Genomic DNA, 14,487 nt, shown 5'->3' on the forward strand with positions numbered 1-14,487 from the left:
AAACTAAGTCCTGACAAGACAGAGGTAATGCTGGCTGGGAAGGCAAAAATCTTGAAGGACATTATGCTGCCCACTTTCAGTGGGGTTCAACTGACCATACCCATCTCAGTTGAGCTTTGGGGTTATACTGGACCAAACATTAGTGCTGAAGAAACAAATTAATGCAGTTTCAAAAAAAAAGGTGGAGTTCAGGGTTGAAAGCCGCTCCCTCCAGAGGTAATCAGCCAAGGTGGGCCTGCAGAATGATTCTCTCCCTCCAGGCCAAGGGATTTTACCTCCTCTGTTTTCCCACCCCCTCATGGTTTGAAGAATCTTCTCCTGATATAGTGTCCAGATCACGTGAAGTGATGGTATCACTTTACTCTTCTCTGGTTAGTCCTCACCTAGAGTACTGTGTTCAGTTTTGGGCATCGCAATTTAAGAAAGATGTAGACAAGCTGGAACGTGTCCAGAGGAGGGCAACAAGGATGGTGAGGGGTCTGGAGACCAAGTCCTATGAGGAAAGGTTGAAGGAGCTGGGTATGTTTAGCCTGAAGAGGAGAAGACTGAGAGGGGATATGATAACCATCTTCAAGTACTTGAAAGGCTGTCATAGAGAGGATGGTGCCGAGTTGTTTCCTGTTGCCCCAGAAGGTCGGACCAGAAGCAACGGGTTGAAATTAAATCAAAAGAGTTTCTATCTAGACATTAGGAAGAATTTTCTAAGTTAGAGCAGTTCCTCAGTGGAACAGGCTTCCTCAGGAGGTGGTAAGCTCTCCTTCTCTGGAGGTTTTTAAGCAGAGGCTGGTTGGCCATCTGTCAGCAATGCTGATTCTATAACCATAGGCAGATCATGAGAGGGAGGGCATTTTGGCCATCTTCTGGGCAGGGGGTTGGACTAGATGACCCTGGTGTTCCCTTCCATTATTCTATGATTCTATATCTCTAGAAAAATGCATTCTAGCCCTTTGCACCCCTAAGGCTCTGTGTCCATTATAGGTTGTCAGAGACCCAGTTAAAGGTGTGAAGGGACCATTTTCATTGTCTCCAGCCAGGTGGCCAATACCATTTCCAGAGCTCCTGATGGTTGGGAATTTTCAAGGCTTGGGAGCAGGTGACTTCCCCCTTTCTGCCTGACTTCTGCCAAGAGAGAGAAAATTTTTAAAACTCAGGGTGGGGAGTGTTCTACCACACAAACCTCCAAATAAAGCGCATGTTTTCACCTCCTCCGTGGCCTTGGGGCCTCCTGTTTGCAGGAACGCTTCTGTCCTTATACTGTGCCATGACAGCTTTGCTCATCTGCGCAAGGCCTTACGCAGGTGCCTCCGCCCTGTAAATGGGCAAGATCGCCCACTGCCCATACACGTGCCTTCTCTGGTGTGTTCATCACCTTGTGGAACGAATGACCTGTCTGAGGAGGTCAGGAAAGCCCCTGCACATCTGCAGAACTTGATAATAGGGCTATAATATAATGGAAGGATTCAGAAAGATGTTTTAAGAAATGGAAAGTGACTGTGTATGGTATGTATTATCTGTTGCCGTATGCATGATCCTACTGTGTAATTTCTGCACTGCTGAATTTGCCCTGTTAATACTTATGCTTTGTCTCAGCTGTGTCGACTTCTGCTGTCCTAATCCTATTATACTTCTTATTGGATGTCGCATCCATTGACCTAACACTGTGTAATCTGCCTTAAGTCCCAGCGAGAAAAGCAGGCTATAAACAAGATAAATAAGTAAATAAATAAAAATAATAATTCCCAAGAGAGGAGACACTTTTCCTTAAAGCAAGACCCTTTTCCTGCCCAAGGGAACAGTAGTCTTGGTGTTCACCCTCCTAACAGACCTGTAGGGGAGGCCACTGTGCTTCCTATTTTGCAGACAAGACGGAGCAGTGCTAATAGCGCCTCTGAGGCCAGCCAGAAAGTCCATGGCTGAGGTGGGTCTTGAACCCAGATCGATGGCCGCATTCCATCCCCTGCAGACTCTGGACTCCACTGCAAATTGCACCCTTCCATCCACTTTGTGTTTAGACATCATCATCTACTTTGTTCTTTTCTTTCCTTTTTTGCAGCTCTTAGATTTGTTTCTCCAGTGGGACTGGTCCACGTATTTGGCCGATTACGGACAGCCAACCTGCAAATACCTTCGTGTGAACCCAGCGACGGCGCTGGTCTTGCTGGAGAAGTGAGTGCTGACTGAGACATTCCTCCGATGGCTTCCTGGCTCCTGTGCTTGCTTTAACAAGCACAAGCATTCCCTGCCATGCGTTCATTCCACTGTCTGTGCTTTGGTGGGGGGAGCGGAGTAGCTGCCTGCTCGCCTGGTGTCGTGTGCAGGGGAGCCGCTTGCCATGGGCATGGCTTCTTCGTGCCGCCTGACCTGTTCTGCTCCCCCCTCCTGCCACGCTGCTTGTGAGTAGTTTGCTCCTGCGAGCGGAGCCTCGTGTGAGTTGACCGGCAAAGGCTGCTAAAACAGTGTCAGTTCATGCGCGAGCATGGCACATATGTGCAGCTGGACACTCTTATGGGGGATTCTGTGTATGGGATCATTGCCAGTGGCTATCGGATCATGTTGACTTGATTGAACGTGGCCTGGGTAATCTGCATCGCCTCCATAATGATGACATGTGCTGCCTGCCTGACCCATGCCCACACATCCTTCCATTGCCCACTTGCACCCATGCTCCATACATTGCTTGGAGATGCTGCTTCTTGACCAGGCAAAATGGCAAAATTCCTCGTTTGTGGTTTCGTTGTGGTCTACAATCACCAGATTTTGTTGTTCATATTTCTTCTTGTCAAACGCACAGGTAGCGGATGTTTGCCTTTTCCTATGGTTTGGCTCATTAAGTTCAGGAAGATTCTTCCATAGGGCAGCCATGCTGGTCTGCAGTAGAACAGCTGGGTCGGAGTCCAGGAGCACCCGAGACACCAACCAGATTGTCAGGGGTATGAGCTCTCGAGAGTCAAAGTTATCTGACGAAGGGAGCTTTGACTCTCAAAAGCTCATACCCCCAAAATCTTGTTGGTCTCTAAGATGCTACGGGATTTAAATCTAACTTCAGGAAGTAGCCCTCCTCTCCAGCCCCTGGATTTTGGGGCAGGGGATTCTTTTCTCCTTTGCTTGATCATGACAGGAAGGATGTCTGGATGCATGAAACTGCATCCATAATACAATTTGCTTCTCAACTTCTCAGTAGATAGGTGTGAGATGGCAAGGCACAGCAGGTTCTGGAAGACCCAGGTTCAAATCCCCACTCCACCATGGAAACACGTGGGGTGACCTTGAGCCAGTCACTTTCTCTCAGCCTAAACTACTTCGCAGTTGTTGAGTGGATGATCCCCCAATGGAATTGAAAGCTACTTGGGGTGGCAGGGGAGGAAAGGGTTAAAGAGAACCCCCCCACACACACACACACTTCCCTCCTTGAAAAAGCAGCACTGCCAGCTGCATTCGCAAGAGACAAAAATGATCAGGAAGGGATACGTCCTGCACGTTGGTGATGGCGGTTGGCTCTTGAGCAGCCAGCACACGCCCCACCACCAGCTCCCTACTTTGGGGAGAGGAGAGGTCCAGGGCCCAGTGGCAGCTTCTCGGGGCACATTGTGCAAAACCTCCCCCAACATACACCACCAGAACCAGAATGCATTGGGGCAGATTTGCCAGGAAGGCCCCGCAGCAACAGGCGCCACTGCTTAACCAGTTGTCATGGTTTATTTTTTTTCCTCCCTATTCACTCCCTCAATGCAGGATATCACGAGAGTAAGTATGTGGCTCATCCTGGGCATCTTTGATTTCCTTTGCAATGAATCCTTTGACGGTGCAATTGAACTGGAGAAATCAGTGATCAAAAGGCCAAGGGCTCTAGGAGGCGGTTTCCCCCAGTAATTTTTATTATCGCTGGTCTGTTATCCGCTGCCAAATGGAGTTCTTCTGCTCCTGGCTGCTCTTTCTGCTTATAGATGGAGCACAAAGTGTGGGTCAGCTTGATGGATATTTGGTGGAGGGGCTTAGCTACTGACTTCCTCCTGCCTGCACTGTTATCTGTAGCACGATATACAGCACTGACTTGGATGGACCCGTGGTCTGATTCAGTGTAAGGCATTCTAGCCTGCTTCCGCCAGTAGTACTTGGAGTGTTTCCTACATCATCTTTTAGCCGTCTTGGCCCAGAGGCTCCCCAGTTCCTGTCAGCTTTCCCTCAGGAATTTGTTTTAAAGCTGCCCTGACACCTTTTTGATTAATACCAGTGCCACCAGTGTTGAGATTAGGTGAATCCCATCTCTGTTGTACAGAGTGGGCTCATCCTATAAAGTTCCCCAGAGCCTAACAAATATGAACCTTTCCCCCCAGAATTAAGTACCCAAAAGGTCAAGAAAGAAGAAAGAAACATACAAGGCCAAAAGTTATACAATTAAAAGTTGAACAATTAAAAGGTTAAGTCAGTACACCATATCTATATAAATTTATTACAGGTTAAAATCTAATCACACGTATAACTCATTTACGGCCCTGTAAAAGCCTACCAAATAAATATACTCATATAACACAATTAGACATAGAATCATACAAACTCGGACCATACATGTTTCGGCCATACTGCCTTCTTCAGTGGCCGAAACAATCACCAGACTGAAAAATATACATCAAATTACTAAAAATCTTTGTGACTATATGTGTGTTGTGTTTGCAGGATCACAATTAATATTTAAAACTGCAAAACTTCTTCCTCTGTTTAACGCTTCCTTACAAATGAAAATTATAGCCATAAATAAAACATCAACAGCTCACAGTCACAAAGTAGTCTTAAAGTCTGGAGTAGTTATCTAGGTTTTTCCCAGAACCACTTGCTACTCCACGCACACTTCTGCCTGCCTGGCTGGTGCTGCACGTGGAACAGGTAGAAATCCTGAGACGGCTACCTTTGGGGCCCTGGATTTTAACCTCCTGCCTGGTGACCTGAATGCCCCTCCACAACCACATGGCCACATTTCCCAATGTCATGGGTGCCAGCATGCATTATGGCCCCTGATTACTTCCCTAGCTACCAGCCTGTCTCGGCAGCACATGATATTCTCAACTCTTTGACCAGGTAGGCAAGTCGCCACGCAGTCCAAACGCTTGTCACAGACCCTGTTCATTTTCGTGACTTCTGTGCAGTCCCACATGGGACTGCGCAGGCACAGGCCAGCCATGGGAGATTAGAAAGCTTCTAGAAGAGTTTTGCTCCCTTGGAGCACTCCCCTCCCCCCTGTCCGTGAACAAGCCTTAATGGCTTTTCCCGCCCAGGGATCACGTGACAGGGGGGCAGGGGAGTACTCTTCCCTCAGTTCTCTTTCTGCTGCCGCGGGGGGAACACAGAGCTTTGTTAACTGCGTCGGTATTTTTTCCTATCGGTGACGGTTGGTTCGTTTTAAAGTTTTTTTTTTCCTTGAACCTGCTAAGGTTTTAGTAAATAAAGATGGCATTGTTTAAAAAATGCTGCTCATGCAGCACAAAAAGGGCCACAGTAGACGGTCATATGGATTGCCTCATCTGCTTGGGGGAGGGGCATATAGTCTCCTCATGCAGAGAATGTGCGCTTTTCACCCAGAAATTGAGACAAGATAGAGCCAGAAAGCTTAAAGTGACGTTATATGAAAAACCTCTATACCTGGAACGAATAGGAGACAGGGCAAAATCAGTGGGTTCCCCGGCTTCATCGAGCTCTCAAGCCAAAAGAGCTCTTCGGGAACCCCTGAAGGAAACTAGAGCTGCTTCTGAACCACCCTCAAGAAAAACATAAGTCTAAGAAGAAGCACTTGTCCTCCTCCCCTGACTTAAAGAAAAAAGATAAGTCGCCCAGCACCGGAACATGAAAGACGTCGGAAGCGAGATGCTCGAAGTCGGAACAGTCGATGTCTAATCGGGGTCGATCTTCACCCCGTCAGACCTCCCCAACAAAAGGAGGGGAACAGACAGGGGCTGTGGGCATGGAGCCGAGGAAGGCCCTGTCACCTAGACGTCGATCCCCTTCTAGGAGGAGTCCTACATCTCCTCGAAAGAGGTCACCCTCTCCACGGAAATCGTCGGAGGCTAATTGAGCCGCATCCCCAAGTGAACAGGGTAGGAGCCCTTCGTAATGCCCGACGATGTTTGTGGAGTTGATACTTCATATGGCTAAGTCACTAGGGATTTCAGCTGTGCAGTCTGACCCTAGACCTGAAGACCCTATTATGGGTGTACTGTATAGCACGGATACAGGGCCACCAAAACTCCCACTGGTACAGGGGATCCAAGAGGTGGCCGTGGTGGGATGGCAAAACCTGCCTCAGTCTTAGCCTCAATAAAAAAGATTGAGAATCTTTATAAGGTTGCAGAGGACAACTGTGAGTTCCTGTAGAAACACCCACAGGCAAACTCTATAGTTACAGAGGTCCTGTCTGCAAAATACAAGTCAGGTACATTCAGCCCCGTTAGATTAGGGGCTTATCCGTTAGATAAGGAAGGTCGTAAATTGGATGGCCTGGGCCGGAAGTTTTACTCCTCTGCAGCGCTAGGGGTGCGTATGGCGAATTTTAGCACTCTGATGGGCCGGTATCAAATGACCCTATGGGAGAGGGCGTCAGAGGTTTTAGAATCTCTACCGGAGGATAAGAGATCACTTCTAAAATCTATCAAATCAGAGGGTCAAAAACTAGGCAGGCACCAAATTGCGACTGCAAGGCATATGGCAGACTGCTCAGGCAGGGCCATAGCCTTTAGCATTGTCTTTAGGAGACATTTGTGGCTAAGGTCATCCTCCCTAACACCAGATGTTAAGGCAAGGGTGGAGTACCTGCCTTTTGACATGAAAGCTCTGTTTTTCGAACAGATGAGATATTGCACAACTTACGCAAGCAAAAGGCAACAGCTAAGTCTCTAGGAGTGATCCAACAATCAGGACCTTCTTATAAGACCAGGCCATATTACAGACAACCCCAGGGGTATTTCCAAACAGGTTCCAGAAGGCCAGTCCTTGGGGGTACCAGCAATCCCAGACAAGCCCATACTCCAACAATGGTCAAGGGAGGAAATATACTGTCAAGAATAAAGGGGAAAAGGGGGGCTACTTCCCCAATGATCAGGCTCCAAAGAAAGGAGCAGCATTACTTGTTGTTCAATATGATGTACCTGTGTTTTTTGAGAGACTGTGCCAGTTCTTCAGTAAGTGGTTATACATTTCATCTGACTCATGGGTGTTGAATGTTATACTCCATGGCTATTTTATTGAATTTACATCAATGCTGGCATGTTCTCTACCCCCGACGGGCAGAGGTCGAGAACCTAGGGAACTCTTAGCAGAAATAGACAACTTACTCCAGAAGGGAGCAATTCAGGCTGTCCAGCCCTCTGATTCTCAATTGGGATTTTATTCTAGATACTTCTTGATAGACAAGAAGGGGGGTGGCAAGAGGCCAATACTGGACCTCAGGGCCCTGAACAAGTGTGTCAGAATCAGAAAATTCCGAATGCTGTTGATAGGGGAGATCCTACCCTTACTGTATCAGCAAATGTGGTTTGCAGTGCTGGATCTAAAGGACGCATATTTTCATATGCCATAGAGAATGTCAATCCATAGAGAATGTAGGACATTTCTGAGGTTCATGTGTAACGGAGGGCTATATGAATTCAATGTACTCCCTTTTGGTCTAGCTACAGCCCCCAGAGTGTTCACTAAGGTAGTGTCATAGGATTCTTGGCGACCAAGGGATGCACCATTTTTCCATATCTCAATGACTGGCTTATAGTGGGTCACTCTGAGCATCACCTCTATCAGTCAGTAGAGATGGTGACGGGAACCCTACAGGAACTAGGTCTAATCATCAACTATGAAAAGTCTAGATTGACCCCTATGAAGGTTACAGACTTCATAGGTGCAGTCCTGGATGCTAACAGAGGGGCTGCTTTCCTCCCTTTAACCAGAGTCAGGGCCCTGCAAAAGATGGTACACCTATTCAGCGCATAGCGCTTTCAGAAGGCGGTAACGATTCAAAAGTTGCTGGGCCTGATGGCCTCGACTACAGCAGTAGTGCCATAGGCCAGACTGCGTATGCGACCGCTGCAAAACTTGTTCATTAGGTCGTTCCTCATCAATGTAGACTCGCAATGGAAGAAAGTGTCCATACCCAGATCGGTCATTAGATCACTTTCCTGGTGGGGGCAGGAAGATAACCTACTAAAAGGGATCAGTTTTGGAGTTCACATGCACCATGTGCAAGTATATACAGATGCCTCACTAGGGGGTTGGGGTGCACACTGCAGAGGACTAGTAGCTAAGGGTAGATGGACCCATAGTCAAGCATCCAAACGTATTAATATATTGGAAATGGAAGCGATTAGAAATGCACTTATTTCTTTTTCAGACATTCTTCAGCACAAATCGGTCCTCATCGCCACAGACAACATAACCGCAAAGTTCTACATCAACTAACAAGGGGGCACAAACTCCCTAGCGTTGTGCCAAGAAGCATCCCGTATGTGGGAATGGGCTATAAGTCACCATGTAAACATCACAGCAATTCATGTGGCGGGCATCTCCAACTGCAAGGCATATGCTCTAAGCAGAGATTTATCTATAGACCACGAGTGGTCCATCCACCTAATTTTCCTACAACTTATCTTCCACTTGTGGGGATGGCCTGTGATAGATCTGTTTGCCACATCATTAAGATGCCAGAGGAAAGGGCAACTGGTGTACTCTTTTTCCCCAATCCCCCTCATCCTAAGGATGATAGAGAAGGTCATGGCAGACAGGGCAAACATCATTCTCATCACGCCCTTTTGGCCAAAGGACATGGTTCCCAGTACTATAGTCACTAGCCCAGGGCAATCACATCAGGTTCCCGAGGTCAGCCTACCTTCTGCATAGGGAGCAGGTGCTACACCACAATCTGCAAACCCTCCACCTAACAGCTTGGAGAATAGCTCATTAACAGAATGGTCAGATAGGGTGGCGGGAGTAGTTTTGGCCTCTAGAAAACTGTCCACCAGACGTTCGTATAATTTAAAATGGAACAGATTTGTTACGTGGGCCTCAGAAAAGGGACTACCACTCCAGAGCTGTCCACTCCCAATGGTTTTTGAATACCTCCTATTTTTGAAGGATAATAACCTGTCGAATTCCTCGGTTAAAACTCATTTGGCAGCCATTTCTGCATACCATAATGGATTTGGTACATCATCCCTTTTTTTCTAGCAAATTATGTAAAAAGTTCCTAAAGGGTTTGAATAATCTATTTCCTCCTGTTAAAAAACCACTCCAACAGTGGAGCTTGTCCCTGGTCCTGTCACTGTTAATGTCAGGCCCTTTCGAACCCATGGCCACTTGTGATCTTGCATCACTGTCGTATAAAACAGCTTTCCTGGTGGCGATCACGTCCGCTCAAAGGGTTGGTGACCTCAGGGCCCTGAGGTATGATCCACCGTTCACGAAGTCCTTTCCTAACAGGGTAGTTCTAAGGCCAAGCATAACTTGCCTGCTGAAGGTGGTTTCTAAATTTAATCTCTCGCAGGACATCTCTTTACCTGTTTTCTTCCAGAATCCTCAGTCAATCGCAGATAAACAATTGCACACGTTGGATGTGCGTAGAGCATTACTTTTTTATTTAGAAAGAACTAAACCATTGAGGTTGGAAAATAATCTCTATTTGTTTTAAAGGCCCCAACAAGGGTAAATCAGTCTCTACTCAGACTATGTCCAGGTGGGTGGTCTCAGCTATCAAGCTGGCTTATGAAGCAGCAGGGGTGGAGTGCCCGTTGTAACTGCACGCTCACTCCACTTGAGCAATGGCTGCTTCAGCAGCATTCTTCTATATCCACAATATACAGGAGATCTGCAAAGCAGCAACATGGTCCACTCCGATGACCTTCATCAGACACTACACCATCGATGCTGATTCTCGATCAGAAGCATCTGTGGGGAAAGCAGTGTTGAAATCATTATTTCGTTGACAGCACATCCCCACCACCTACGTTGTAAGCTTGCTATTCTCCCATGTGGGACTGCACAGAAGTCACGAAAACGAAAAACAGTGTTGCACTTACCTGTAACTATTGCTCGTTGAGTGGTCTTCTGTGCAGGCACACGTCCCTCCCTCTGTCCCAGCTGTGGGCTGTCACCGCTGTGTGTTTTCTGCTTGCGGCGGTGAATGGAAAAGCCGTTAAGGCTTGGTCGCGGACAGGGGGGAGGGGAGTGCTCCGAGGGAGCAGAACTCTTCTAGAAGCTTTTTAATCTCCCGTGGCTGGCCTGTGCCTGCGCAGTCCCGTGTGGGACTGCACAGAAAACCACTCAACGAACAACATACAGGTAAGCGCAGCACTGTTTTTCTCTCTATTCCTCCTTCCTGCCCAGTGTTTTGATTGTTGTTTTTAGGTTTCCATATGTATTTTAACTTTGGTGTTAAATGATGTGTTTTATGGTGGTTTTAATGGTTTTATTGTATATATTGGCTGCCTTGTGGCCCTTATAAAGGCAGAAGGGTGGCGTATAGATTTTGTCAAAGAAATAAATACACTCGTAATGGTTGAAACTTCCAGTACCAAAAGTCTGCCCCCCCTGCCCATTCCCACAGGGGTATCCTCTGCACGAGAGGAGATTGGTTTGTCACTCAAGGAAGTGGTGCCTGGTAAGGCATCCTTTCCCTTCTCTTCGCCCTGATGCCTTCCCACTTGGAGACCTCCGAACCCCGCGGCAGCAGATTCTTACGGGATCGGAGAGCTAACCAGGGTCTTCTCGCCCTTGTCATAGGATGAAGGACAGCAGCCGCAAGAACAACGTCTTCGCCCAGTTCCGGAAGAATGAGCGGGACAAGCAGAAGCTGCTGGAGGGGGTGGCCAAGCAGCTGCGCAGCCTCGTCAGCGGCCACCACTCCTGAGGGGGGCGGGGGCACCCGGGCAGGGGGTCTGTAAGCGTGCTCAGGAGGGGTCTGTGTTCAGCAGCAGCCTCTGGACACCCGGAAGGGATGAGGGGGTGGGGACTCCCCCTTCCCGAGCCTTCTGTGTTGCCGCAGACTTCTTGCACTGGCCCGCTGCTGCTTAATGGAAGGGGGTGGTGATGCTGGGGAGGGGGCTGCTTTGGAGGCATCTGTTGTATCTGCAATAATGGCCTCTCTTGGACGGGGGCTTGGAGCCTGCTTGTGAAGAAGCCCGGATCCCACCCAAGCAGTTAAAGAACGGCTTGTCAGGCGAAGGCCAGCAAGCCTGTGGGTTTGGTCTCGCCAAAGTGCCATTTTGAAAATGTGCGGGGGGCTTCCAGGCTGGTGTTGGCACTCCGAGCTCCCAGGGGCACTGCTGTAAAGAAGCCTGTTAACTGCCTGTCATGTGGATTGGGATGTGAGGTGTGTAGTTATGGGGGGGGTGACGGTGTGGCTGTGTCTCTGAAGCTCTCCATACTTGGGCTTCTCAGTGTGAACGTGGGCCTTCTCGGGGCCTCCCTCCTACACCTTGTTGGAGGCCTTATAGAGCTCTGCACACTGGAGCCTTTGGGAGACAGCTTTCCATCCCCACAAGAGCAGCCAACAGAAGCTCCTCCCTGTAAAAATGAGGCCCTGAGCTGGCCAGGAAGAGGACAGGCCCCCTTCAGTCTTGGCCCTGGCACGCTGAGGTTTTTGTACCTCAACTGTTTTGGATCGACAGCAAAAAAAAAAAAAAGGGAGGCTGAGATCTCCACAGTGTGATTCTGGAACAGCAGGGGGTTCTGCCCAAAGCCCCTTGGTAAGGGCACCCCCTCTCCCCCTTGACCGGCCTGGAAAGCCTTTGGCCTCCTGGAGCAATCAGTAAGCAGAAGGCGTGTGGGGTTTTGGGAGATGGAAGAAGGTCCCCGGTCACTCCAACTCCCCTCTACTCCAGTCATGACATGAGAGGCCTTTGGTGCCGGAGGCCACCGAGACAAGCCTTTCACGATTCTGCAGTCCCATGGGCCAAATCCCCTGGTTTGCGCCTTGCTTTCACACCAAGGTCGGTGCATTTGGGTTTGTTGGAGAGCCGGCTTGTTTTTCTCAGCCTTCCACCGGAGCCGTGGGGCCATTTCTGCCAAAGGGCTCTGGGACTACAGCTTGTGTGTCCATCTGGACTGGTGGCGTCTCCTGAATGTGCTTCTCTTGTGTTCTTGACTTCTTCTGACGGGCAGCTCTGTGTGGCCTCAGCAATTTTTTTCTCAGCAGTGCATTTTTGTAACTAGGATTTGCCAGTGTTTGTGGCCATATTTGTAAGCTGTTCGTTTATGGGAGAACCTTCCTTTCCTAGATGTTCTCAGGGATACAGAGGCCTTTGTTTAATATCTGTGGGGAGCACGGTGCCAGGACCTTACTTTTCAATTCACTAAAAAAGCTTTTAAAGAGGGGAAAGAGCAGAGCCAGAAAAAGAGGCCTGTTTTGGTTTTCTGGGCTCATGGTCTCCTCACTCCAGCTAAAGTTTGCTTCTCTTCTCTCAGGAGAGATCCCAGTTGATTCTGCTGCTTGGCTGGGGTAGATCATGTAGGAGCAGATTCCACTGAGAGGTAGCTGTTCTCTTGCTCTGCTCCCACACATCTCCCTGAGGCCTGTACCGTAAGACTTCAAGGTAGATCACGCCCGAGGGGAAAGCCAGTGTGTTTGAAGATTGCAAGGAACTACCCCATGTGCTCCCCGAGAGATTTCAGATAGCTTGGGAAAGGGCCAGCTAGCTGAGGGGTGCAGTTGGACTTCCATGCGTGCCATAGCCAGGGCAAGGGTCCAGGGCATAAAGGGATCTATGGCTGCTGCCCAGGAGGGCATCGTTGTGCCAAGAAAGTTGTCTTTATAGGTCAAGTGTGGGGACCAGGGCTTGAAAATGGGGCATGGCTTGCTGCCGGCAAGATCTCAACCTCCTCCGTTCCTGTGCCCCCTTCCTCCTCTGCTGGGCTCCATGTTTCTGCTTTCCTTAGCTAAAGAAAGAGCAGGGCAGCAATTCCAGTTGGTCCTGGGCTAAGTCAAGGATGTGCTCAACAGGACCATGGGAAATGGCCAGGCGAGGAAGGTAGCTGATGGGTCTTTTGCTGGCGGTTATCCCAGCCCCTCTGAAGGGCTCCGTTGTTGGTAGTTGATAGGACGGGACACCTCCCATTGTCGCACAAGAGTTCTGCAGCATCCCCACGCAGCTGCTGCTCACTCCAGGGGCACTTGGGCAGGCTGTGGTCTTGGTCAAGTGGTCTTGTTGGCCACTCCGTCCATGCCCAACATCACCAGGGGGGTGATGTTGGGGGGGTCTCAGTTCAAGGGAAATCTTTCTGCAAGGCCGGCTGGATTGGGGTGAATGTTCTTGGAAACCTGGTGACCCGAATCCTTGCCTGGGGCAACTTCATCAGTACCTTAGAGGATCACCAGGGGGGGTCTCAGTGCAAGGGAAATCTTTCTGCAAGGCCGGCTGGATTGGGGTGAATGTTCTTGGAAACCTGGTGACCCGAATCCTTGCCTGGGGCAACTTCATCAGTACCTTAGAGGATACCAGTGAGGGTGCAGCATCCATGACCTACAGAGGTCTGCCAAACCCAGTCCACTGTTTACCTGGGCATGGTCGTATTTGTGTTTGTTAGCGAAGTGACCAACGTGTGTTGTGATGTCGGTGGTGGTGAACCTAGAGGGTGCAGGCAGTAGCTGCCAAAAATTCATGATGGAGGACTGCCTAGTGAAGGTTGCCATTCACCTGGTTGCCATTTGTTTGCCTTTGCATCTTAGTTAATTTAGGTATATACGTGGTGGGTCACTGCCAGTGGGGTGAGCCAGGCCCTGTTTCTGCAGTGTGGCGTATACTTGATGTCCCAACTTAGATATCAAAGCTCGTCTTGTGATGAGAACCTCCCAAAGGCTGCCGAGGATGGAAGGAGCCAGTCTCACATTCCTAATGGAGATGCTTCCCTGCGGTCTCCCTCCGGCCGTTGGGTGGCTTCAACAACCAAGTCGCAGAAGCTAACGTGGGGCTCAACAACCACCTCTGGTTCAAATTCCTTTTGAATGTTGAACCTCTTTTTCTTCATGCATGGAAAGAACGTACACAGAGCCACCAGGCAAGAGGGCCTGTTTCTCAAGTCAAAATGGCATCCCTTGTGACATTGCAAGGAATTCTGGGCCACCTCTCTTGCAACATTTACCTGTCAATGGCCACTGGGGTTGGCTTCTGCTGGGCACCCCACCTGGAAGCAACCAAGGACAGTGGATGAGACCTGGCCAGGACACAGAGGGCTGTTTCCACCTCTGCTGATGACGGGCAAGGCAGAGCTTCGTCTGAGGTGGCTCGTGGCCTGGCCAGTCCCATTTTTAGTTTCATGTGTCAGCTGGCAATTTGGCTGTATTTTCTGCTGATGGTTTCTGTGTCTCCACATTGAAGCAAAGAGAATAGCACTTGCTACCGCTGGGGTGTTGTCACATCAGCTCAGCTGGACACAGTTATTAGGCTGAGAAGGGAAAGCCAAAGAACCACTGAGCCTGCACCACAGAACCTTCTCCGTTCTCCAGGCAGCTGGTTCAGCATG

General features: G+C 49.2%; 1 protein-coding gene across 1 annotated transcript in view; it reads left to right on the top strand.

Annotated features, from left to right (window-relative positions):
• Positions 1-10,886, top strand: part of EXOC6B (exocyst complex component 6B) — a 210,379-nt gene extending 199,493 nt beyond the window's left edge. The window contains exons 22-23 of the mRNA XM_056855368.1: positions 2,054-2,166; positions 10,750-10,886. Of these exons, the coding sequence (XP_056711346.1) occupies positions 2,054-2,166; positions 10,750-10,876 (240 nt within the window). The 3' untranslated portion in view covers positions 10,877-10,886. The remainder of the gene's footprint in view (positions 1-2,053; positions 2,167-10,749) is intronic.
• Positions 10,887-14,487: the final 3,601 nt, after the last annotated feature.

The sequence above is a fragment of the Euleptes europaea genome, chromosome 9 (genome assembly GCF_029931775.1).
Source record: "Euleptes europaea isolate rEulEur1 chromosome 9, rEulEur1.hap1, whole genome shotgun sequence".
Lineage (NCBI taxonomy): Eukaryota > Metazoa > Chordata > Lepidosauria > Squamata > Sphaerodactylidae > Euleptes > Euleptes europaea.